Below are 27,120 nucleotides of genomic sequence, written 5' to 3'. Positions count from 1 at the left end.
ACAGATGTAGTAACCAAGATGCTAAAAATTGGGGGTTTTGCCCAAGGCTACAGAGAACTCAGGCATCCAAAAAGGCAGAGTACAGGATGCTTTCTCCAGAAAATCAGAACTGGTCCGCTTGTCTATTTCCACGGTCGCAGCCACACTTGTGGGTCTAACCTCAACCTAGCCCTGCACCGTTGGCCATGAGGGACCCTCACAAATCCATCCCCACAGATGCAGAAATTGCCCATGGAATACAGGTCAGTAGTGCTACTTCCAGATACAAAGGCAACCAGGACATGAGATGAATCTGCCTACTTCTTTCCAGAGGGCTGATGGACCAATCCCACACTTAGTCCCGATAACCAAGAACCACTGTGCTAGAGTGAATGCAATTCAAAATAAAAGTATTAGTAGTTAACATTTTTTGAGTGCTTATTATATATACAACATTATACATGCACATTTTTATCTCATTTAATTTTAACTACTCTATGAAGAGGATTCTATTATAGATGAATAAGTTGATAAGTTTAAACCATTTTCCTATGATCCTCACATAAATGCAGAAGTCATGATTCAATGTTCCCAAGCTGGTTCTAAGGATGTTGAAGTCCTCCGACCCTGTGTTCACGTACACATGCGAGAAGTAACCATGTTAACATGGTTAACCCAGTTTATCACCACTTACAACAGACCTTCATGTCCCTCTTGCCTGCAGTCTAGGGTTGTCAGGTCTCACAGGCCCCATTTGATAGATGAGGAAGCTGAATTTCAATTGAACCGTCTCTTGAGCTCTTTTAAGGTAACGAGCCAAACCTTTCCCCCACTCAGAGCACAGCAGATCTCTGATGGGGTCCCAGAAATCTGGGCCTCCCTGGACCGGATCAAGCTGTGACATGGTGTTTGCAAGTGGGTGTGCGCAGGAGTATGTATGGCTTTCAGCTTTAGAAGCTCATCTCCCTCCATGGCTAAACCAGGCCTTGTGAGATGTAGATACACATATCTTCTTTACGCCCTGTCCCAGAGGAAAGATAGAACCAAATAAATCCGATTAGCTTCCCAGGATGCTGGCTGCTCTGTCTCTTTGAAGTCCAGCTGGTGAAGATAATGTCATTTCCACATGGGAGAAGTCGTTTCTGAGGGCTGAAGTGTCCCCAGCGCTCAAAGCTGGAGAAGAACAGCTAAACAGGGTGGATCATGCGGCCCAAAGGTCCGTACGCAGGGCTGCTGTGCCAGGGTCCTGCCCTTCCTCCGGTCGCGTCTCCTCCTCCGCAGCTCACCCCTCCCCTGGGATGTTCCCCAACAGGACATCTGCTCATCTCGATAGCAACTCAGATTGCTGCCAAGGAGGGCCATCCTGCCGCCAGTTAGCCTAGAGGCAGAAGGCGGAGTAAAATGACCTACCGAGGTCATTCAGGAGACTGGGCGGGTCTGCAGAAGCAATGGAGATTCTAACACTGCTCACAACAGTCTTCACATGCTGCAGAAGAAGCCTACCATGATTATTTGTTCTCTTGTTCTTAGGACAGGAACTGTGTGCATGCATGGGTGTGTACTCACAGAAGCAAACAGCTTGGAAGTGGCCTTATTGTAGCTAATGAAACCCATCACCTTCCTAAAGCCCCAGAGGTATCGAAGTTCCAACAGCTTGGCAATGTTCAGGCTGCCGGCTCTCCTGCACCTGCCTTCAGCCCTCACCACTGCCATTCCACCTAAGACTCGCTGCTCCCTCAAGATATTCACCAAAACAATCTCACAACCCAAAGAGTCTGTATATCCCTGTATTTCCTAGGGAGAAGAGAGTGTACCTGGGCACCAGCCATGTCTTCCCTTTGCCCTAAAGAAGGGAAGGAAGGATGCTATTCCATCTGGCCTGAGAGAAACAGACAAAAAACAAGCAAAGCCTAAGGCATTCTTTTCTCCTGGGGCAATCTTGGAAGCCTGTTTAGGCATTTGGAAAGCCCCTAGTCATCATCCTTCAATTTAGTCCCAAAAAGTCTGAAAGTCTGACCATGGGAATTTTTTCTAAAATTGTAGAATCTCTTTAAAAAACTCATAAAAGTACTCATAAAGTCTCCTTATGATTCTCCAACTTCCAGGCTGGACCAGACAGCACAACCCAAAGAATGAGGGTGTGTGGGGAGTGTGTATTTGTGTGTTCGTGTATATACACATGCATATATATATTTTATGTCATAGTTAAAAGGATTCTGCAATCTTGTTTACTAACCTAAGACACTGTACTCCCAAAAGTACATCTTTAAGACTCCGCTCATGAAATTTGAATTTGTTCTCTGAACTCATTAGAGATGAAAAAACAACTGGTCACCCTTTACAATATATCAACTAGTTCTTTTTTTTTTTTAATTTTTAAAACTGCCTCAGTTTTAATTTCTAATACAGTAAACAAAAGTTCTTGAGGTCCTTAACAATTTTTTTCTTAATAGTTTTTTTAAACAAATTTGTTTATTTTATTTATTTATTTTTGGCTGCGTTGGGTCTTCGTTGCTGCGCGCAGGCTTTCTCTAGTTGCGGCAAGTGGGGGCTACTCTTCGTTGCAGTGCGCGGGCTTGTCATTGCAATGGCTTCTCTTGTTGCGGAGCGTGGGCTCTAGGCGTGCGGGCTCAGTAGTTGTGGCTCTCGGGCTCTAGAGCACAAGCCCAGCAGCCGTGGCACACAGGCTTTGTTGCTCTGCGGCATGTGGCATCTTCCCGGACCATGGCTCGAACCTGTGTCCCCTCCTTGGTGCATCTGTCCTCATCTGTCGGTGAACAGAAGCCACTGCGTGAGTACCACGTGCATACCCCAAAACACCACGCAACGCTGTCCTGGCTGCCCTCCGCGCCACCGCCGCCGTCCCGCAGGCTCCTGCTAAAACTTTTCCCATTAATCCCCAGATCCCTATCCACTAGTTCTGGTTCTGAATATCTATTCTCTCCCTCTCTCTCTTACAGGTATACACACACACATGCACACACACACACACGCAGACACACCCTCATTATACCTCAGCCTTATTTCTAGTCTAAATTTGAATTCTAATTTTTTAGACTCAATGGGAGTTTTTTAGCCACTAACAGGAAATAGTATCTCCTTTTCAAAGGGAAGCCTGGGTTTCCCTAAAGTGGTGTTCATTTTTTTTTTCCCTTGGCTATAAATATATGAAAGACTGTCAAGAGTGCCCGTGGGGATTGAAAGTAAAAGTGCAGTAAAGAGCAAGTTTATGAGTTGGCAGCTTGAGTGACTGATTTCTAAACAGGGACCCATCTGTTCTGGGGTTGCCTTATGCTCCTGTCTCCTGTGGAAAACTCTCCTGCTTGATATCCTCACATGCAGTCACTGAGGGATGGCACTGTGACCCGTGAGGTTCCGCCTGACCCTCCTAGATAGGTTTCTGTGGGAAATTTCTCCTGGACCCAGCTTTTCATCAATCCTCAGGATTCCTTAATAGATATAGATGTTCCAATTTAGTAATCCTGTGACTCCAGAAACAATGACCATTCCCAAGCCCAGCTTCGGGAATCAAACTCCTGCTCAAGTCTCAAGATGTTCAGAAGGCAGGACTTTACCTCATCTCTAAAATATCTAGGAAGTTGGAGCCAAATAGAAAGTTTGAGATCGTTTTGTCCGTTGCTTTATTTTCTTATTTTCCATTTACCCTCCCACGAGCAACGACTACATGTCAGGAATTTGGATAAAGCCTGGGGATACGGAGGCAAATAAGATGCAGCCTAATCCTCAAGGCTCACAGACCAATAAGGAAGACAAGTCAATGAGAAACTGCAATTCTGAGGGCTAAATGCGATCGGGGAGAGTATCCGTAACCCATCCTGAGGGCCAGTGCAGGGAAAGGGTCAGGGATGGCTTTACAAAGAAGGAGCTGCAGCGTTGAGTTTAAAGGCTAATTAAGAGGTAATCAGGGCTTCCCTGGTGGCGCAGTGGTTGGGAGTCCACCTGCCGATGCACTGGACGCGGGTTCGTGCCCCGATCCGGGAAGATCCCACATGCCACGGAGCGGCTGGGCCCGTGAGCCATGGCCGCTGAGCCTGCGCGTCTGGAGCCTGTGCTCCGCAACGGGAGGGGCCCCAACAGTGAGAGGTCCGCACAAAAGAAAAAAAAATAATAATAAAGAGGTAGTCAGCTAAAGAGGGCTGAGTCAGGGGCCAGGAGGAAGATTCGGGGGGTGGAAGGGGAATGTTTCTGGTGGAGAGAAAAGCATCTTCAAAGGATCAGAGGTTGATAAGTGAGAGAGATGGTCCCTCAGGACTAACCTTAAATTCCTCCGTGGTATGGCTGGACCACGATGCCCAAGAATCACAGGGTAAGAAGGAGGCAGGGGCCAAATCATGAAGGGAAGGGCTTGCTCCTGCGGCCCCTGCCTAAGCCCACACTGAGCGAGAAGCCCACGGCTAAGGCAGTCCATTGTTTCACATTCCTGTGGCTTCTTACCAGGGATGCCTATGGCATTGGGAGAGGGACCATTTATTGTTCCAGACTGTCCTACACCTTGAGGAAGTTCAGCATCCTGCCCCACACCCGGCAGTAAATGCCAGTAGCGCCCTCTGCAGGGTAGCAACGTACCAACACCCACACCCACACACACACACACCTTCCCAAAGCCTCCCTCTGAGAACCACCACCACCACGGAGGGGAAGGGCACAGGGAAAGGGGTGCCTTCAAGACGTTGCCCAGTTGATCCCCGGAGATGGGAAATGATTGCACATGGAGGAGGCTGTGTGTTCTCATTGCCAGAGGCCACTGGGCAATGTCTTCCTGGAGAGGGAGAAAATGGGCAGGGGGTGGAACTGTCAAGAGGTGGTCGTTTGACCTCTGGTGGAGAAGCAGCCTCTAGAAGAAGAACTAAGGAGCACCACTGTCCTCCTCACTTCCTCCCTCTCTCATGGTCCTTCCCACAACGCCTCCACACCAGACTTTATTTTTTCTGTTTTGTTTCCCAAAGCGATATGGTCTTCATGCAAGGCTTGGTAATGAAGTGGGATGAAAAGCCAGAGCGAGTGTTTAGAACGTTGCTGGGAGGGCTTGAGCCACCTCCTGGAAAGGCCACTCAGTCGGCGCTGGGGAGCTGAGGCTGCCGATAACAGATCGCCTTGGGCACGGACAGTGCAAGAGGAGCTGGGGGACAGATGAAACCCAGAGGCGGGGGGTCCAGGCTGGGGACAGGGACGTGTGGAGCATCTTTTATCCTGTGTCTCAGGAGATAAAATCCACAACCTGCCACGCGGGGCTTGAAAATTAATTCCTAAATTGTAACACACACAGCAGATACAGGACTACTTGTGGGACGGGGATGATGATATCGAGGCCCGGGAGCTAAGAGATAGATTTCATATTCCCTGCTGACTCCATGTGCCCCTTAAATGAGGTACATCCTTGTGGGCAGCCCGCCTGGATGCAAGAGGCTATGGCCTGACATGGAAGGCCTGTCCACCGCCTGGGCTTGGGGAGCAGGGAGGTATGAGCCAGGACAGACCAGACGGAGGCTCTCTGCTTGTTCCCCAGGACTGTCCCCAGCTGGTGCCCACGGAGGAGATCCTGATACCCGTCGGGGAAGTAAAACCAATCACCCTCAAGGCTCGAAACCTGCCCCAGCCTCAGTCCGGCCAGCGAGGCTATGAGTGTGTCCTCAACATACAGGGAGCCGTCCACCGGGTCCCCGCCCTGCGCTTCAACAGCTCCAGCGTCCAGTGCCAGAACAGCTCGGTAAGAGCACCAGGGCCGGGCTTTCTCTCACACCTGAGCCACGGCCTCAGCCTGACCTGCCCCGGCTTCCAGAACCCTCCGGGTCCACAGGCTGACCCACGTCTCCAGGGACAGAGGAGTCTCCTGGCATAAGCTGAGAGCTTTGTGCCCTTTCTGAGTTGAAAGAATACTTCTTGGCCTTTGGTGAAACTTCAGCCAACGCCAGTCAACTTGACCCCAAACCCTGTCCGCATTCAGGGAGTGGATCCACTGGAGGGCAGGGCACCACGCGGGAGGAGAGCTGCAGAAGAGATCAGTGCAAGTGGAAGTAGAGCGGCATGAGGGGAGGGGGGAAGGGAGGAGGAGGAAGCTGTGAGCTCCAAGAGCAGCAAGGGTTACACCAATCCCGAATGCCAGACAGAAAGCACGAGGTGTTTAATTATACTATAGCCCAGAGAAGATCTTTTCATCTGCTAACTCCCTGTCTCCCTGGGGGGTCAGCTGGGAGATGGGGGGGATGTGACAAAGGTGACAGAGGTGCTGAGGGAAGGTAATTCGCCCGGGAGAGATAAAGAGAATCTGGGCCTCTTATCAGGGAGCTGTCAGATTCCCGGTCATGGGCACTTGATGAAATTTGTAATCGGTAGAAGGCCGCCAAGCACCCGGGGAGGGTGGGAGATGAGAAAGCAATGGAGCACAACAAAGGGAGGAAGGTGGCAGGAAGGGCCGGAGTGACGGGCCCTGGGAGCTACGTGGCCAGGCTGGGCAGTCCCCACAGAGGGGATTCCCACAGAGGCTCAGGGGCTGGGCCACCAGTGGGGCTGTTTCTGATGTGTCTGAGGGCTTGAGAGTCCTCGGTGGGATCAGCATGGGAGAAAGTCCACTCCCAGCTACAGCTTGGGGGCCTTAAATGGCAGAGCTGATCAGATCTGTGCCCAGAAAGCTCTGGGCACTTTCCCTAGTGAACTGTTGACCAAAGTAAAGCTCACGTGCAGAAAGAAAGGGCCACCACAGGGCCTGGCCAACCAACCGAGGCACCGCTGTGGGATTTACAGAGCGGCATGTGGACTTTCTAAAGAGACTAGACTTCCATGTGAAAAGATGCAAAGCAGCTCCCGGGAAGTGCCTGGTTAAAGACAGAAACACCAGGGGACGGAGAGGTTGGGGAGGGCTGGGAGGGATGGCAGAGAAGACATCTGGGGAAGGTGAGTCTGAGCTAGACTAGGAGAGTAAAGGTGGTGAAGGGTGGAGGCTGTCGGGGGAGCGAAGAATTCTTAGGAGACGTGAACTGAACACATACAGAGAGGGGCTTGGGTGGGTGTGCTTGGAGACAGGCGCTTCAAAGATTCTGGAGGAGAAGTGGAAGAGAAGGTTGGAGAGCTAAGCTTGGATGGGATTATAGGGGGTATTGAATGCCAACGAAGGGGTTTGAGCTGGATCCTGTTGGCATTAGTGACTAGCAGTCGGGGGGAAGACACCATAGGGTTAATGTGAACGGTGCACGGGGTTCCTGTTTCTCCCTCTGGTCCTCTCTCAGCCCAGAGGGAACCAGAGCCCCTGGTTTCTTTCCTGGTCCCCTGAGATAGCAGCAGCATCCCCGCCCCCCTGTGATAGAAAGCCTCGTGAGCGTGTACCTCTGCCCCTCTCCCCACAGTACCAGTACGACGGGATGGACATGAGCAACCTGGCCGTGGACTTTGCCGTGGTGTGGAACGGCAATTTCATCATTGACAACCCTCAGGACCTGAAAGGTAAGCAGCTACTTCCAGGTAGAGTTTTTTTTTTTTTTTTTTTTGCGGTACGCGGGCCTCTCACTGTTGTGGCCTCTCCCGTTGCGGAGCACAGGCTCCAGACACGCAGGCTCAGCGGCCATGGCTCACGGGCCCAGCCGCTCCGCGACATGTGAGATCTTCCCGGGCCAGGGCACGAACCCGTGTCCCCTGCATCGGCAGGCGGACTCTCAACCACTGCGCCACCAGGGAAGCCCCCAGGTAGAGTTTTGATCTTTCCGTGACCCTGGGAAAAACTGGGGCTGGAAGGATCAGAGCCGGCCAGCTGCTGTGCCGTGAATAATACACTGCCTCTGTCAGCGTAACTCTTCAGAGGATCCTAAAGCAACATTTGGCGCCATCAAAGCAGTCCTGTTGGGAACCTGTTTTATTACAACCAGAGCATCCGCCGGGTGGCTGCCGGTTCATCACGTTTTCCTTCGGCTCCCGGAGACTTTGAAGTGTCTGTGGAACCGGACCAGGAGAGCAGCAGGCAGGAATGTCCTGCCAGTTTCCCTGGAAATGGAGATATTATTTCCAATCAGGTTCTGGTTCCCCTGTCCTTGGCCCCAGTCACTGCACAAGGGAGGTTTGAAAGGTGGCTCCCCTGGTCCTGAGGTGGACGGGAGGGACCAGCTTGCTGACTCGAGGGCACAGCTGTTGCAAGGAAGCTCAGGAAGGAGCTGGGCTGATGCAGGAGGGGGTGTTCCATGAGGCCACCTCATTCGTGTCCTACACACCCATGTGGAGGTCCTCCTGGGTGCAGGCAGGCTGCCCCCAGTGCAGCATTCCTCCCAGCTCTCAAGAATGACAAAAGTGACTCCAGTTTGATGAGCACTCTGGCTAGGCACTCACTAAGTGGTTTATTTGAGATTATTTTCCTAATCATCACAACAACTCTGAAGGGTATGTACCAGTATTATCCTCATTTTATAGATAAGGAAACTGAGATGCAAAGAAGTTAAGAGATGTACCAAGACTGTTCACTTTGGCAACATATACACTAAAATTGGAATGATGCAGAGGTCATGACCTCTGCACAAAGATGCTGCAAACTCACAAAGCATTCCATGTTTTTAGGACAAAGACTGTGTAGTATAACTTATATGTGGAACCTGAAAAAAAATGTCCAACTCACAGAACCAGGGTAGAAGAGTGGTTGCCAGGGGTTTGAGGGGGTTGGAGAAATAGGAAGAGGTTGGTAACAGCGTACAAACTTCCAGCTATAAGATGAATAAGGTCTGAGGATCTAATGTATAACATGGTGGCTCTAGTTGGTAACACTGTATTACATAATTGAAATTTGCTAAGAGAGTAGAACTTAAATGTTCTTAACACATATATATGTATATATATATACGTATATAGACATACACACACACACATATAGATGTAGATATGGGGGTGATGGATGTGTTAATTAACTAGATGGGAGGAATCTTTTCACTCTTTGTATGTATGTCAAATCATCACAGTATACACTTCAAATATTGCACAATTTTTCTGTCAGTTGCATCTCAATGAAGTTGAAAAAAGAAAAAAAATGAACCAAGAGTCAAATAGTAAGAGCCAGGATTTGAACCAAAACAGTCTAATTCTGGAGTTCCCATGCTTAACCACATCACCGTCCTCCCTCCCAGTGGCTCCAGCTATTGTGGGATGTGAAACCTCCTTCCCGTAGAACCCTATCACCGCCCCCCACCATGAGCCACATTCCACCACATTTCAAGTAGCTAGGGTTGTCACAAGCCTGTCCTTCAGCCCGAGGGTCACCCCATGGGCACAGAAAGAGGGACTGAGGCCACAGGAGGACCTGAAAGTGCTTCAGCATCTCTTCCAGATGCTACGGTCCCTGTCCCGGATGCTGCCATGAAAATCAGTGCTACTTAGGCTGGGAGATTTTTTCTATTTCCCCTCGTACCCAGGCCAAATTTTCTCAGTGCTAAGAGATAGACATTTCCCCTGCTGAGGATCTGGGCTTAGTTCCCAGAGGTTGCCTTTGCACCTGGAGCTTAGAGAAAAAACAGCCACATCCGAGCTGTGGCATCGGAACCCTCCCTTGTGGCGCCTGACAACTTTTAAGCAGCTCCTTGAATGCACAGGCCATGGCGATCTCACATTCATCTCCCACCCAGATCCCAGCTGTTCCTGGAGATTAGGCACCGTGTTGGGTGGAGGAGGCCACAGTGCTTAAGGACGCGGATTCTAGAATCCAACAAACTGGGATTCGAATCCTGGCTCTTTCACCAATAGCTATGTGAACTCAGACTAATTACTGCTCCTCTCAGTGTCCCAAGTTCATTATCTGGGAAATGGGGGAAAAGATGCCCACCTCTCAGGGTCACCATGAGGATCAAATGAGAAATTAGATGTGGACCATTTGCATATTAATAAATGCATCATGTGGATTTGCTCATTTTAAGATTCCCATTTCCTGCCCGCTACCATAAGAAGCCATAGGCATGAGGATGTTTCAGTATAGCCCCTGCAGCTGAGACTGAGGAATGTTTGGCAGAGCAGAGGAGTAGAATGGGGACGCATGGAAGAATAAAAAAATACCTCTACCCTGGGGCACGTACCTGAGCTCCAGAGGCATGCCGCCCAGGCCTGAGAGCTTACGTCTGCTTGACCAGAAGAGTTGAAAAATGACTTTCTAAGTATTCTGCTTCTGAAGACTTCTACTTGGGACTCTGAATTCAAAACTCCAGCAGACAACTACCAAGCCTCGGGCTCACAAAACAGTTCTGCCGACTGGCCTGTCTAGGGCTTCTAAGTGGGTAGGAGACAAAAGCAAAAGCATTTGCAGACTCCAAAAGTGACCTGTTAAGTAGCCAGTTTGCCCTCTCTGGGGATATCCGCTCCATCCACAGGGCCATGAACAGGATGGCATCAACCATCTTTCCTTATCAGCTCTGCCTCCACTCTGCCAGGCATGTGGCCTTTCTTGAAGCCCCAGCTGATGCCTCTCCCAGACCCACCCAGTCCCCTGTGTGCCTCTCTCCTCTCAGGACCTGAGTGCTAGCGGCACAGCGAGTTGGATCTGCAGAATCCCAGCTTGGGGCACTAACCTTAGTAAACTCCAAGAGTCATTACATCTCTCTCTGAGCTTCTTTTTTGCCTGAAATGGGGAAATCAGTCCTTACCTCTTTCAGCGAGGGCCGTATGTGGCAGAAAGAGAAGCAGCAGCGTAAGAATGTAGTTTGAGTTCAAAAAAAAGATAATAAGCACGTACAGAACATCAGCTATGTTACAGGCACTGTGCTAAGCACTGAATATACAACATCTCATTCAAACCTCACAAAAAACAATGATTATCACCATGTTATAGAGTAGGTACTGAACGTTGAAAGAAGTTAAATTCTTTGTCACATTGCTAGGAAGTGGTGAAGCCACAATTAAAGCCCTGATCCAATTTAATCTAGAGCCAGAACTCTTAAATAATATTTTCTTGTAGTGCCTTTAAACGACTGCTAAGAGGCTCAATTTATTATTAATTCCCCATCAATTATTCTTGCAGGGATAATGATGATCATGGGTGTTATCCATGGATGGAGGGAGGTTTCTATCACGCCTGCAAGAAGGGGGTAAATTGTGAGGCGTCCTCTCCAACCCCATCTGTGACTGCCCCTCCTCTCTTTGCAGTCCACCTCTACAAGTGTGCAGCCCAGCGGGAGAGCTGTGGCCTCTGCCTCAAGGCCGACCGGAAGTTCGAGTGTGGCTGGTGCAGCGGTGAGCGCAGGTGCACCCTCCAGCAGCACTGTAGCAGCCCCTCCAGCCCCTGGCTTGACTGGTCCAGCCACAATGTTAAGTGCTCCAACCCCCAAATCACCGAGGTGAGTCCCCCAGTTTCCCAGAGTGGGATGGGATGGCTGGGAGCTGACCCCAGGGCAGTGGGAGTTGAGCCTTTACGGAAGAATTCTTGGCATAGAGTGAGTTTAATGTGAGGGTGTGTAAAGCCTCTCACGGGTGTCTCGATGGCCTGTGTCCAGGCGTAAATGCCAAGCGTATGGAAGTGTGTCCTCACGCCCGTGCACGAATGTGCGTGCCCGTCGGTGGGCACCGAGGAGGCACAGCCAGTGCAGCCTCCCTGCCAGGCTGGCTGAGGCAGGTGGGGACGAGAAATCAGCTGCATGGCGGGTGAACGTTTCAGAAAACAGGTTTAGCTTTTCTCAGCAGAAATGCGCTTTCAGGAGCTGCAGTTAGCTCAGAGTTGCAAAGCTGAAAATGGAGGAAGAAAGTGAAAGCAGGCACTGCATTAGCCATCGTGCCATTTCCCCGGGTTTACCCTGGGTCCCAATTTGTTTGTGCATTTTAATGGAAAGAAATAGGTAATTAGCTACCCTGGAAAAAATGATGTTTCCTGAATAGTCAATTGCAAAGGAAGATGAATAGGTAATGTGAATGAACATGCAGCTGCTTGGAGTTTGAATGGCCGGGGAGAGGAATAGTTGTATTTAACTTCGGTTGCAATATGTGCTCAACACTCTCTGCTGCTCCCTATTCACCGACTGTCACTTGTGCTTTGAAACTACTTGCATGTTCCTTATGGTGACTAGGAATATCGGCCAGGGCAAGTACCACTGTGATTTGCATGTTTAAGAAAGTAGGAGGGGGTAATTCCCTGGTGGTTCAGTGGTTAAGACTCGGGCTTTCACTGGTTCGATCCCTAGTCAGGGAACTAAGATCCCACAAGCCATACAGTTTGGCCAAAAAATTATTAAAAAAAGCAGAAGGGGCTGCTCCTTTTCTACCTCTTCCCTGAGCAGACGCACTATCCCTTTCCCTGCCCTCAGACAGCTAGCTCCCTGAGCAGCTCAGGGCTCCATGCCTTCTCCCTGATTCTAGTGATTTCCAGCAACGGCTGCCTTGAGAACTTGCTCTGTTCTGTAATTCTTCTTGCTGCTGCCTCTGCACCTCTGGTACAGGGGAGCTTAGGCAAGGACTTGCTTCCATCAGCCCCTCTCACTTCCAACAACCGGCTGCTGCCCCAGCCCTGTCTCCTCTCTGACTGGCAGGGGCCCCAGCCCAGCCAGGAGGCAGCCTTCTCCCTGAGAAACCTCTGCCTCCGCCACCCCTGCTCGCTGACCGAGGACTGACAGGCTGCTCTGTTCGCAGAGGACACCCAGGCTACACGATGCTAATTAACCCCCTGAGGTAATTAGGCTGTAATTGATTTTCCCAGGGAACATAGCACCAGGAGTTGGAGGCCCTGAGCAGTTGGGTCTCCTCTTGGTGTTTTTCAAGTAGAGGCTGTGGAGAAAGAAAGAGTATCTTGGGAGAGAGACAGACCCACACCGTGTCTCCAGACACTTGGGGGACAGCATTCTGGACAGCACATGTGAGCTGGAGGAGACAGGGCTGGAATGTTTTATTCACTTTCATCCTGCACCTCCCACCCCCAATCTATCCTCCTCTCCTTATAAAAGTCATTTTTCACTTTTTTAACTTTTCATGTTTGAAATAATTTCAGACTTATAAAAAGGTACAAAAATAGTACAAAGAACTTTCATATACCCTTCACCCAGATTCTCCAAAATTAACATCTTACATAACCACAGTACAATGATCAAAATCAGGAAATTAACAGTGATAGAATAAAGCCATCTAATACACATGTCTTATTCACATTTGCCAGTCGTCTCACTGATGTCCTTTTTCTGGTCCAGGCTCCAATCCAGGATCACATGTGGCATTCCATTGTCATGGCTGCGCAGTGCTATAATCCTCAGTCTTTGTCTTTCATGACCTTGATACTGTGGAAGAGCACGGGACCCTTACTTTGTAGAACATCCCTCAGCTGGGATTTGTCTGATGTTTCCTCATGATTAAATTCAGGTTATATAGTTTTGTCAAGGAACACCAGAAAAACTGTAGGGTGCACGTCCAAAGGACACAGGAGCCAACTTGATTTGGCCCTAGTGGCCAAATCTGGGGCAATGTAAGCAAGAAAATAAATTATAATACTAATGGACTATACTCAAGAGAATAATATAAGAATCTATGGTCCTTATTGATATAATAAATTAATAACTAATGTGGGAGAGAGGAAGCTCCTCTTTATACTAGAACTCCAACTCATAAGTGTAGAAGGACTTAGGGAAATAGAAAATCACCATTTGGCAAAATTCACAGTAATCATTGTTTCAGGCAAGAATGGCCAATGAATGCTAAAATTAGCAAGTGAAAGTATGATGAGAAATAGGATCTTTATATAGCCTCAAGCTATCTCCCCACAAGATATGTATTAATTACAACAAGAAAAATAGTTCAGTATACTTTCATATACCCTTTACAGTGAAGAAACCTGGTAGACAGTGGTTAAAGGGTTAAGTTTCCTTAACCGAGTGATCAAAGTTAACCACCAGTTACGGGAAGAATCAACCTCAGGCACCTCTCCGTGGGATGTGCTGAGAAGAAGACAACCTCATTTCTATGGCATTTGTTACCAAAAATGTATAATTTTTTAAAAGTAACTTTTAAGAAGAATCAACTCATTTTCTTTACCTCAGTTTTCTTGGTTAATTCCTTGATGTTGGCATAGATCTTATTTTTCTGGAATGGTGCTGTCCTGCCCGGGGACAGGGAATTCTGCGAGCTCTGTGCCCTTTTATACATACCTCCCTCTTGTCTCTGGCCCTTCCTTATCTGCAAAATGTGTAGCCCCCTCAGTGCATGCCCACGTGCAAACAGAAGCCATTGACTACAAAGATCTTTCCTGAGGGGGAAGAGAAGGATTCTCTGATGGCCCATGACAGCTACTGGGAGCAGCAGAATGTCCAGTGCTGGAAACCAGTAGGGACTGGAATGGTGCTGTCCTGCCCAGGGGCAGGGAAATCAATGAGATGACCTCAAAGGAATTCTACTTTAGGAAAAGGAGTGAGCTCAAGCTCAGTTGGATGAACAGCTGTGTTCTTTCTTAACCCCTGCTAACCCAACTGTCTCCATAGCAACCAATTCCTCCCCTAGAGACCCATCTCTTATGGCAGCTCCATGTAGGACAAGTCTTACAGCAGATTGAATTTCCCAGTTTGCATCATCTTCAGGTTAGGACCCCCTCAGGATTCACCGTCTGCTGCTTCTCAGCCAGCCCTTGGTGTGCTAATGACGCTGTCCCCTGTGGGAGGCATCCCAGGCTGCTCCCATTCCAGCTGTCATCCCGGGTGTCTGTGCACTTGTCACCTGTTCAACCCCCAGTACAGGAGACAACGTGCAGAGGTTTGGAAAGCCTGTGAGATGCCAGGAAGCCATGTTTCTGTCCTTCCCAGCATGTGCTTCAGGACCTGCTGCGACATCAAAGTGGGGGATGTTAGGAGCCATCCCCTAGAGAGAAAGGAAAACTCAGAGAAAACATTTCCCAAGAAACTGTGAGTGGGCAGCATCCAGCAGAAAGGGGAAAGAGATCGAACATGTTCTTGGGAAAAGAAATTTAGAAAGGACCAAGGGGCTTTGGAGCTCGCGTGAAAGAGGTCTCCACTCAAAGTGAGTGTATTGGTCTGCTAGGGTTGCAGTTACAAAGCACCACGGGGGGCTTAAACAACAGAAACTTACTTTCTCACAGTTCTGAGGGCCAGAAGTCTAACATCCAGATATCAGAGGGTTGGTTCATTCTGAGGGCTGTGAGGAGAATCTGTTCCATGCCTTTCTCTTGGCTTCTGGTGGTTTGGGGCAATCTTTGGTGTTCCTTGGCTTGTGGAAGCAACTCCCCAGTCTAAGCCTTCGTGTCCACGTGGCGTTCTCCCTGTGTGCATGTCTGTCTCCAGTTAATTTTTTTTAAATAAGAATGCCAGTCATATTTGATTAGGGCCCACACTAATGACCTCATTTTAACTTGATTATCTCTATAAGGACCCTATCTGCAAATAGGGTCATATTCTGAGGTAATGGGAGTTAGCGATTCAATATATGAATTTGTGGGGGATAAAATTCAACCCACAACAGAACATTCTGAGCAAAAGGAGGAGATGCCATGGTTCTAAGGAATTGATTCATCCATTAAATATTCATGTAATGAGTGACTGCTCTATGCCCTGCACTGTGCTAAGATTGGAAGTTATCACGTGGATAAATTAGTCCTGGGTGGGGAGGCAGGGGGATGCAACCAGCCTATCCCTGAACATTGGCCACCTGGAAGAGGCTGGAACTTGATTGCCCTGCAGGCGGCTCTGTTTCTTTTAAAGGGCCTCGGACAGAGATTTCTAATCTACACCCTTTGCAGCTGTCTTCTATTAGGAAAGAGAACTGTAACAGGGACCAAGGCCTCCACACCTGATAAGGACACCAACCTCAGGCCAAGGACATGAACAGACAAGCCATATTCTTAGTTCTGGGAGCCTTAATACTAATAGCTTTTCTTTAACAAGACACTACTCTGTGCCAGAACCGATGTATTCCACATACCTACTCCTCCCTGCAATCCTGCAAGATGGCTATAAGAGCTGGGGAAACAGTGCTTAGGGGAGTAAGTCATTTGCCCAAAGTTGCACATCTGGTTGGTGACAAAACAAATTCAGAACCAGACCCTTCTGACTCCAGAATACAGACTTGCTCCACCACTTGATGCTACTTCTCTTGGTCAGATGGATGGAGAAGTACTCCCTGGCTATACACTTTCCCACCTCACCCCACCCCCAAAACATCTGTGCCCAGGATCTGAATCCCCTTGGAAGGTCTCAGGAGATGCCAGACAAACTGAGAACATTGGCTACTCTTTCAAGTCTGAAAATAACCGTCACCTGTCTTCTTAAAGATAATTAAGTCCACACTTATTCCTATGAGTGGGGGAGAAAAATGGAAGACCATTTGGGGGCACTTTTGAGCTTAGGGCAATCACTTCTTGCCTGTCCAGGGGATGTGTTACTTTAATTACATGTGTTTCTTAAAGCTATCAGACTCGGTTTGGTTGGTTTCTGGGTGTGTCTATCAATGGGATGATGGTTACAGTGAATGTTACTCTCACAAGCATCTCAGCCTGATGGGAGAGCCCAAAGGATGAGGCCCAGGTGGTTCATGCCTGCAGGTGAGAACGGAGATCAGGGTGCAGTAAAGGCAAAGCAGGCTTGGGATGCAAGGGACGAATCCCCAGTGTAGGGGTCCTCAGGGAGTGACCAGGAACCTACACCCTTTGGCTACCAAGAAACGCTCCTGTGTGTTTCTGACGTCCCCTAACACAATGCGCAGTAAGAGCACACTGTTGCCAGGTCCTAGGAGTACTGGGACCTAGGACCACCTTGTAGCTTTTACTGTATAAATTTAACTTCAGTAACTTCCCCCACACCTCACTTGTCCATGTTTAGGGAATACTGATTCTGTTTAACATTCTCTTAATTACATGTAACCGGGAAAGAAAACCAATTGTAGAAAACCGCCAACACTGCCCTCCAAAATCAAGCATAAATAATCGTTGATGCGATGGTAGTTTGAGATGATCCATTGCTCTTGCTTTCTCCTGCTCTCCGTTTGCCCAATTTTTTTTTTTTTTAATTTTTACTGGGGTAGAGTTGATTTACAACATTGTGTTAATTTCAGGTGTACAGCAATACATATATCCACTCCTTTTTTTAGATTCTTTTCCCATATAGGCCATTACAGAGTATTGAGTAGAGTTCCCTGTGCTATGCAGTAGGTCCTTATTAGTTATCTATTTTATATATAGTAGTGTGTATACCAAATATTTTAAAGTAGATTCTTTTCCTGGATTCTCTCAGATGCAAATGGATTTGTGAAACTGTTTGGAAAGCTGGACGCTTACAAGTATTTATCCATAAGACTGCACTGAATCTCGGCAGGAAAAGCCAGGAGCCACCTGCCCAGGGCCAGAGCGACTCACTGCGAAGTTCCCAACAAATAAATAAATAAGTCAGCCAGCTTTCCTGAGAAACAAGTCGGCCCTCTGATCTCCCGTTCATTTATTTGCAGGGCTCATTAATATAACATCACTGCAACAAACAGCTAACGGGGGATGGTGTCAGGATGAATAATGGAGTTACTCTGCTGAGATAACAATTAGGTTTTGAATGTACTATCAGCTAAGACAGAGCCAGCAAGGATTCATGCCGGGTAGGAGAGCTGGTGTCGCCGATGCTGTAGATTCCTGCAGGGCTCGTCAACTGGGCTCTAGCCTGCCGTGAAGAGTGTGCACATGCTTGCTCTCATGCACATGTGCTTGCGCGCTCACACCCACACACACACCAAGTTGGAAAAGAATGTGACAGTTTGCCATCTTGGATCCAGCATCCAGGTGCCTTTGGGAGCCAGGCTGAGATCAAAATCTGCAGGCACAAAGTTGGCATCACTGCTCTAAAGTCAGGAAAACTCTAAGCAACAGGAAAGGAGTAACTGGATTAGTCAGGGGAGGATTAGCTGTCTACATACCCACAATTGTCCTCGCTGGCCTGCCCTGATTAGGGGGATGCTCAGGGCAGAACCCTCTCGATCCCAATCTCAGACACAGGAGCTTTTCAGACAAAGTGTGACCATCAGTTGGGGATACTTCACCCTGGGGCGACTACTCTGGGACCCCCCCCTCCCTTGGCTGCTCTGGGAGGATCTGACGTCAGTCTCTCCCATCTCCTCTTAAGAGCACAGCCTAGGGTGCTGACAGCCTGCTGGAGACATGGCAAGAGCTGCACAGGCCCGTCCGAGAGGCAGCCAAAACCATGCTGGGCAACCTCCACACCCGGCACTTCCCCTCCGCAGGTCGGCTCTCTGCCCCTGCCCTGAGCCCCACCAAGAACAACACCCAGAGGCTCCACCCTCCTGGGATGCTTATAAAAATGAAGCCACTTTTCCTCTGGACCTCAACTGACCTGGCTTCTGTCCAAATTTCTTAATCATAAAATAGTAATGAGAAAAAATGATAGATAACGTTCACTGAGTGCTTACCTGGCACCTAGCACTGCTAACTTAGCGCCTCATGTATATTATCTCATTTAGACTTTACAACAACTTTTATGAGGTGGAAGCTATTATCATTAGTCCCACTTTACAGACGAGGAAACCAAGGCACTATGAAGTGTGATACCTTTCTTAATATCACACTGCTAGTGAGTTTTAGCACTAGGAGTTAACCTTCAGCTACTTGACTCTAGAACTCCCATGTTTGACCCATATAGCATCCTTCATCTCTTTCCTGGGCTCACTTAGACAAATAGAACTCTCAATCCACTGGGCTGGAGGAGGAAATGGCACAGGCACCAGGCTCTTCATCAAGCCTTGCTGCAGAGATGGGAAGCAAGCCGTAATCCCCACCCCAAGCATCATTTGGGGAGACTGGAATGCACAGGGAGAGATGACCCAGCGGCAAGGCCAAGGGGAGTGTGGGCATTCACAGGGGCAGGGCCAGAGAGGAGGGAGGGTGGAAGCTGAGAAGTTCGGAGAGATGGTGGTCCCAGCAAAGCCAACTCCAGGGCTCCTTGGAAAGCAGCAAGCCCGACCTTAGCCACGGGAGCGGGGCTGCAGGACCTGCGCAGAGGGGCCCACAGGCAGGCTGGAACATGAGTTCTCATGGCTGATGGTCTCGGGGCTGTCCCCGGCAGGATAGTAACTCTGGCATTGTGGTATGGAGGCTTGAGGCACAGGTTAGATAGACCACTCACAGTGTGACGTTGAGCAAGTTACTTCACCTCTCAGGGACACTATTCCCCATCTGTAAAATGAGAATACTACTATTCTCATTTTGTTTGTTGTGAGCCCTAAATGAGATAAAATATATAAGGCCCTTGGCACAATACCTGGCTCATGATAAGTACTTAATAAATGAAAAGAAAATGGTAGGCATCACTATCAGAATCTTCAGTAACCTGGAGCCAATGCCCGTTTCTGTCTTCTCTGCCATCACATCTATCAGGCAGGAGATATAAGCAGAGGAAGACAGGGTCTCTAGGATGGGACCCGGGCTTCGTGAGGCTCCCACCATGAAGGGGTTCTCCTTTGACCCCTTAAACATCTACCCTGTAGGAGGCCCCAACTCCATCTCTCCAAGGCTCTGCCTGAGTTCAACTCCCCAGGCTGCCAAGCCCCTGGGCCTCCAGCATCTCCCACTCTGCTCCCTGGTGCAGCCCTTCGGAGCTCCCCAGCTGTAATTAATCGCTGCATCTGCTCTCGCCCTTGGACGGCTTTGTGGCACAGTTCCCTCCGAACTGTTCAATTAGCGGCTGCAAGAATCAGGGCGAGTGCAGCATCACGGCGGCTGTTTTCCAGGTCAAGGCACCCACGGTGGAAAACAAACATGACACAGTCTGGCAGGAATACAGGTTTGGCTGGGATGCTCAGGCGTGCGTCAGGCTCAGTTGGGCTGTGCCGCTGACAGGTGAGGTCTGAGGAGATGGGGAAGCGGCTCCCCAAATCAGGGGCTCCAGGCATCTTTGAGAGGACCCAGCAGGAGATAGGAGTCTCCTGGTTAGTCCCCTCCCGTCAGCATGTGCCAGCCTCATCCCACATCCTACTGGCCTATTCACCTGAGCTTAAGGTGACCAGATCAGGGACATGGCCTGGACTGGCACCAGCCACCTCTACCCGGGCGTGGTCTGTGACTGCTTCTGGGACAGGGCTTAGGGGCTGCTGGACTGAGCCCTCTGTGCTAATGTTTCCCACATTTCCCTTCTGAATCCTGCGAATAGACAAACTTTTAATTCTACAACCGGTTAGAAAGCCAATACTCTTAAGGTAATAACAACTTAATGTCCCATTAAATGCAAATAAAGGGTTCATTAGAGAAGAGACAGTAGTAGAGTGTAAGGTGACTAAAATGGAGGAAGGAACTCCAGGTAGTGAAAAAAAGCACTTGGGAAAGATAAGGGCTTACCCTCCCTCTGGGATTTGCCCAGGGCCAGCCTGGTTGATGGCGTGTGGGATGCGCTAAGTGAGATGGTTGGCTCAGACCTCGTTTGCTGCAAATCCGCAGACCTTTGCTCAAGCCACAAGCCTGCTTGGGGTCCCTACACTCTCAGAGGATGCATGGATATCCAAGGGTCCAAAGAAAAGCATCTGAAATGATCAAAGGACCTGGAAAACAAGAGCTTCCAACAAAAGGCTAACAGAATTGCAGAAGCGCAGACCAGAGGCGACTTAATTGCTGTCTTCAGTATCTGAAAGAGGTTTGATGAGGAGGCAGCTGTTGAGTCCTCCATTCGATGAGGAATCACAGCAGAAACTGGCTTAAATTAAAATAAGAGAGATTGCAGGAAGAACTTCTTAATGCTTCTGATGTGAAAATACTGCATCACTCTCAAGCGACACGTAGGCATCTCCGTTCTTACAGTGGTCATTCAAGAACACAGTTTGTACTAGAATCCTCTTGAGACCAGCTTTTCCCAGGAATAGAGAACTGGAGATATTTCTTGACAGCTGCTGTGTCCCAGGCAGTGTGCTGTGTATCAGGTTACTAAGAGAAAGCAAGGTCCCTATCCCCATATAGTTAGTGCCTTCTTGAGAAGAGACGCAATTACAGTCCGGTGGCTGTTGCTGTCTTGGGGTGTAGGCAAAGGGGCTACTAAATATTCCCTTGCAGGAAGGGTAAGCATTTGTCAGCGTCATGCAGAGGGAACCACAGGTCAAATGCACATGGGCGTTACCCACTATAGCCATGGGGACCGCCAGCTCCCCCTGGGAGCCTGCATAGTACATAAGAGAGGGGAACCGGAGGTCTGGGAGGGGGCAAGGGGGAGCACACAGAGAGAGTCAGCACAGAGCCTAGGGGAGACCCTCAGACACCCCCTGCACCCCAACTCAGCAGCTGCTTCTGGGCTCTTCTCTCCCTCATCCCCTACTTCTGGCTTTCCCTTCTGAGGTCCACAGAGGAGAATGTAAATAGATTTCAGGTCCACAGTATGTGCTGAAAAACATGGGGCTGAAATTCGGCCATATCGAAAGATCTTCCCAGCTGATTTCACAGGTTTTCAGCTCCCTTCCCCCTCTCTCCACACCCCTACTACACACTCACACACACCCCAAACTGTCAAACCATTTGTTTGCATGGCCGTCTCATTCAGAATTACTTTCCTGAAAGAATCCATTGAGTTCACTGGGAAATGCTGTGCCTTATCCCAGAATGGCTAATAGCTGGGGGCAAAGAAGTGGCAAGAAGGGAGGGAGGGAGGGAGGAATGAAGATGATTTTAGACACAGCCAGTGTCCTCCCAAATTTATTCTGGGTGAAAGGGTGATGTCTGGTTCAGAATATGCTTCTGTGCGGAGCCCAGAAGCCACCAACGCTGAGACCCTGCCCTGGGCATCACGGCCACTCCCCGTCCAAGCTCAGGTTTTCTCCAGTCAACCCACGAGCGACTCTCTCTGCCCTGGGTCACCCCACCATACACATCTATGTTATGAGTTCCCTGGACCAGGTATCCTCCTTCCAGATAAATAGGAAGATCTCCATCACCTCTAAGCTCCCTCCAACACCACCATCGCATGTTTTTGTGATCTAGGAAGGAACAGGTGCAGGGGGAACACAAGGAAGGAAACTGCCAATTATCAAGACCTACTTCCTACTTCGAAACCACTATCATATTAGGGACTTTCCAAATGTCTTCTTTCACCTTCACAACATCTCTGTGAGGCAAGCATTGTTATCTGTTTTCTGATAAGGACACTGAGACTGAAGGTCACCTAGCTCATAAGTATCAGAGCTGGAATTCAAATTCAAGTCTGTCTCACTTGAGAGCTTACTCTCTTCCTGCTGCAGACACCGCCCAAGCATCAGAAGGTCTCCCTTCCACACCACAGAGCAGCCAGCAGCCCGAGGACCATCTAAAACTAGAAGCAGAGACGTGAGGATCTGGCTGTCATCCTGGCTGTATCTTGGTTCCCCCTCTGTCTGTGGGGGAATGTCTGTAACTGCAGCCTGCCCTTTCACCCCCATCTCTGCGGGAGGTTAGCTCTCCCCTCCCCTATGGCCCCCCAACTCCTTCCAGAGCTGAAAGGCCTTCCTGGGAGTTCTGCAAGCAGTAGTATGGGACTCCACCGACTTGCCTCCTTATAGACCCACGTGGAGAGGACAGACTTGGCCCCCAAGAAAACCAAGTTTTCTGGGTGCCATGCTGGGTGCCCTGCAATCTAACACTGCTTTGAAGAGAGAGCCTTGGAGGCTGTCTCCAGGGTAGAGCACTGCCTGGTATGAAGTGGTATCTGAAGAATCCTGTTCACTCCCTCTACGGAGGATAAATTCTTTTCCTTCAAGCCTCCCTTCTAGAGCCTCTCCTCAATTCTTGGGGAGAAATGAGGAAAGCAGTGTGCCTTGGCTTTTACCACCACACAGGCAGGGCTTTGGTAGACCCTGATGCTCATCCTCACAGTCACCTGGAAGCCCTCAGGTGGCCCGGGGCGTGTCACACAGGACTCCTCCCTCTGTTCCTTTTGCACGCTGAGCCCAGACCTCCACCTTGACTCTCTCTGATTTTTAAGCTGGGGGAGAACAAATGACACAGGCAAAGGCTCAGATCTTTAAAGTGTGTTGTGTATATAGAAACTGCTGGGATCTGGGTAGCACATGGTGGATATAGTATAAGATGAAAGATGTGGCTGAAGAAGTAACAAACATCAGGATGTGGAGGACCAGGCCAGGAATTAGGGACAGTGGTCAGAGCCATTGAAGGCCTTTAGAGCAAGTGACTAGTAATCAGAGCAGGTATGTGTTGATGAAGCCCACCTGGCCATGTGAAGAAGTCAGATCTCATGGAGGCAGACAAAGGCCCTTGCAGTTAGTGTGGGTGAGAGGTGATGCAGCCCTGCTTATCACCTACGCTGGAACCAGAGTGGGGCACAGATTCAAAAGACACCTGGGAGACTTCCCTCGTGGCACAGTGGATAAGAATCCGCCTGCCAATGCCGGGGACACGGGTTCAATCCCATATGCTGTGGAGCAACTAAGCCCATGCGCTTCACCTACTGAGCCTGCGCTCTAGAGCCCACGAGCCACAACTACTGAGCCCGCATGCCACAACTACTGAGCCCACGTGCCACAACTACTGAGCCCACATGCCACAACTACTGAAGCCCACGCACCTAGAGCCCATGCTCCACAACAAGAGAAGCCACCACAATGAAAAGACTGAGCACCGCAACGAAGAGTAGCCCCTGTTCACCACAACTAGAGAAAGCCCACACACAGCAACAAAGACCCAATGCAACCAAAAAAAAATTAATTAATTAAATCTTAAAAAAAAAAAAAAGACACCTGGGAGTAAGAACCAATGGTCCCTATATTTATTATACATGGTAGGAGAGGGAAAGGAAGCAGTCAAAGATGCTTGCAAGATTCCTGGCTGGGTGCACGGTGGTTCCATTAACCTTGAGAAAGGATCTGGGAGGATAATCAGGTTGGGGGTGGAAGGAGGGAAAATTAAGAGTTCGTTTCTAGACATGGTGAAATTTGAGGTGCCTGAGGGACATACGTGTGGAAGTTGAGATGTCCAATAACAATTAGATATATGGCTATGGAGCTCAAGAGAGAGGTCTGAGCCAGCGATATAGGTTTAGAAGGCATCAGTAATGGAGACCTTGGGAATCCTCTTGCAAATCAAGTGCTCACCACCTCATCTATGTTTTGGAAATCCAGACTTTTATATATCAGTTTTGTCTTAAGCAAGAAAGAGGAAACTACATCCCATGTAAGCCCCAGGGCATGGGGGCTGCTGAGCCCCAAACTCCTTCACCACCTCCCCAGGTGCTCGTGGCACAGCACAGTGTGTGTGCTGTATGGGGAAGATCCACGTGGACCCAGTATTACCCAGGCACTTTCCAGTGACCCATGAGGATGCTAATTCTCCCAGCTGTTAGCTGGACCCATCTCCTTGACATGTGTCTTCATACCAAGATTATAATGCTTGCATATATTAATATTTTTGTAAGTCTTCCTTCTCTAAACAGTATAAGCTGGTTTATGTTTCTGGGCAGCTCTGTGCTAACAAATGAACCCTGAAGCCCCCCAAGTGCCACGACTGTGTCTCTGCCACAGACCCTCGAATGTCAGAAGGGGACAGTACAGAGACTTCCCAGCAGGAGGAGGCTGCCCCGTGGGCCTGCCAACTCCACTGAATATCCCCAGTACAATCCCCGCATGCTACCTGCAAGACGGAAATATTCTTAGACTTTCCAGAAAGATCTCATTTCAGTTTTTCTTAAAGCTTGTAATTAACCGCAGTGAGCAAGAGAATGTATTTTTAAAAATAAAAGTGGAGGGGCTTCCCTGGTGGCGCAGTGGTTGAGAGTCCGCCTGCCGATGCAGGGGACACGGGTTCGTGCCCCGGTCCGGGAAGATCCCACATGCCGCGGAGCGGCTGGGCCCGTGAGCCATGGCCGCTGAGCCTGCGCGTCCGGAGCCTGTGCTCCGCAACGGGAGAGGCCACAACAGTGAGAGGCCCGCGTACCGCAAAAAATAAAAATAAAAATAAATAAAATAAAAGTGGAAGAAAGAGAGCAAGCTGATCACCACAGTTCTGTCAGGGTTTTCAGTAAGTGGGTTCCTGGCATCCAGGTGGCTGGAGGAGGGGAGCGGGACCAGTGATGTTCATTCCAAGTGATCAGAGGAGAACCAGGTGCTTAGATTTGCTCAAAGCTACTTCCTTCCTCCTGAATCTCTCCTGCAGGGGCATGGAGGCCACCCCTTTCCTGTTCCTCATTACGAATATCCATCTCCCAGAGCCCAGGAGGCCTGGGGACCTGAGGAAGTGGCACCAGGGGAGAGTGTAACAGCCAAGATCTAGTGTCAGTTGTTTTTAGAACCCTCAGGGACAGAAAAGCTATGGGGCTACCGGTTCCTCATGCCAGCTCCTTTCTCTCCAAATTGTCCTGCCTCCCCCGACCCGCCAAGGCCCAGTGCACAAAGATGCCTCTGAGAACCGCCGTCCCCTCCCTTGATTCATCTCATGAATCTTGTTTATTTTTATTCATAAGGTGGGGTATTTTCTTCCCAGAGAAGGGAGTCAGAGCCAGACAAGGTGACTTGGGTGAAATGGGCCCCCGGATAAGATAGTTCCCAGCCTGGGCCTGAAGGAGAGAAGGAGGCTGCACCATGTAAGGTCTGCAGAAGAGGGTGGGAGATCAGGAGGTCTGAGTGGGAGTCTGACCTGGCTGTGCAGCCAATGCACAAGAGCCCAGGAGTCAGTGGGCAGTGAGGGAGGAGGCCTGTCCCGGGGCCTCATCCCCTCCATCATCTCTTCTGTGTCTGCTATCACCTGGGCATTCGTGGCCAAGTTGGCCGCCGCATTCATGGTGCTTACATTACTGGAAGAGAGCAGTGCCCCTTTGCTGGAGACAGGAGCGGGGAAGAGTCTCCAGAGCCTTCGATAGCATTTTTGCCTGTACCCACCTCCAATCTCTGCCCAGAGGCCGTATCTGGAAGATTCTGGTAGACTCTTGGCCTTGAGCAGCCCTCCTTGCCTCTCTCCCTCCCTTCTTGCCCTTCTAATGGTGTAGTGAAAAGAGTCCTGGACTTTTTTAAAACCTTGTATACATGTGGTATGATGATCTTAGAATAAGACACCCCGTATCTCCTTCCAGTTCTGAAATTCCATGCTCCTGCCTTCAGTTGGGTTCATGTCTAATTTCCTCCTGCTTTGCATAACTATGGACCTCGAAGTAGGAGCTTATTCCCTGGGATCTGTTGGATCCTGAAGAGCTGCATTTTTCCTGGAGCCTGATCCATTCCCAGACAGAAATGTATACCTTAGAGCTGCCTGATTCTGCAGTTCCTTTTCCTGTTGGGTCAAAACAAAATCAGGCAGTCGGCATTTGGTGGCTGAATTAAGAAATGAATAAATAAACGATCCTTGCTGCTGGGAAGCCAGCAACATTTGGAAACTCAGAAAGCTATTTCTCTTTGGTACTAGCACGTGTCACAGGATTTTTTTTTTGCAGAACAATGTCAAATATACTTTCCATCTTTGGTCATCCCCCACAGCAGTCCCTAATCTGGAACTCCTCTGAGCTCCCACAGCTCTTCCTTCACCTTATCACTGTGTACCCTGCATCAGCATTATTTATGGCTCCCTTATCTCCTCCTCCTTGACCACTAAGTTCCTCGAGGGCAGATTTCCTGTTCTATTCATCATTGTAAACTCTACAGAGGCTAGCACCCAGGAGTGGCAAATCATAGCTGGTCACAATGACAAAGCCCTTCGGGAGCTTCCAAGGAGAGGTTGGTTAGAGATGATTATCCTTCCTACCAACTAAGAAGAAATGAGGTTCAGAGAGATTCTGTGACTTGATCACAATCAGGCTAGTGAATTAAAGTACCGCCTTGAGGGCTTCCCTGGTGGTGCAATGGTTGAGAGTCTGCCTGCCGATGCAGGGGACACGGGTTCGTGCCCCGGTCTGGGAAGATCCCACATGCTGCGGAGCGGCTGCGCCCGTGAGCCATGGCCGCTGAGCCTGCGCGTATGGAGCCTGTGCTCCGCAACAGGAGGGGCCACAACAGTGAGAGGCCCGCGTACCGCAAAAAAAAAAAAAAAAAAAAAAAAGTACTGCCTTGAGCCAGTACTCTCTGATAATTTCTTTTTCATAAGTGGATGAATGAATGAATCATTGGATGGATGTCCTAAGAACCGATGAAATAGCTACATCATGACAATGTCGGGATCCTAGATAAGTTGAAAAGTGGAGAAAACACACCCAGTTCCCCCAGATTCCAGGTGTCCCAAAGCCTTCCCATGGGGAGGGAAATGGGTGC

At 49.3% G+C, this 27,120-nt stretch overlaps 1 protein-coding gene across 1 annotated transcript in view; it reads left to right on the top strand.

Moving 5' to 3' along the window:
• Window positions 1–27,120, top strand: part of PLXNA2 (plexin A2) — a gene marked incomplete at its 3' end in the record, with an annotated part of 215,866 nt that overhangs the window by 150,358 nt on the left and 38,388 nt on the right. The window contains exons 10-12 of the mRNA XM_082832378.1: window positions 5,507–5,707; window positions 7,341–7,437; window positions 11,098–11,288. Coding sequence (XP_082688504.1) covers window positions 5,507–5,707; window positions 7,341–7,437; window positions 11,098–11,288 — 489 coding nt within the window. The remainder of the gene's footprint in view (window positions 1–5,506; window positions 5,708–7,340; window positions 7,438–11,097; window positions 11,289–27,120) is intronic.

Source organism: Leucopleurus acutus (assembly GCF_964270905.1).
Source record: "Leucopleurus acutus genome assembly, chromosome: 2".
In the NCBI taxonomy this organism is placed as follows: Eukaryota; Metazoa; Chordata; class Mammalia; order Artiodactyla; family Delphinidae; genus Leucopleurus; species Leucopleurus acutus.
This window is presented reverse-complemented; position numbering and strand designations above follow the sequence as displayed.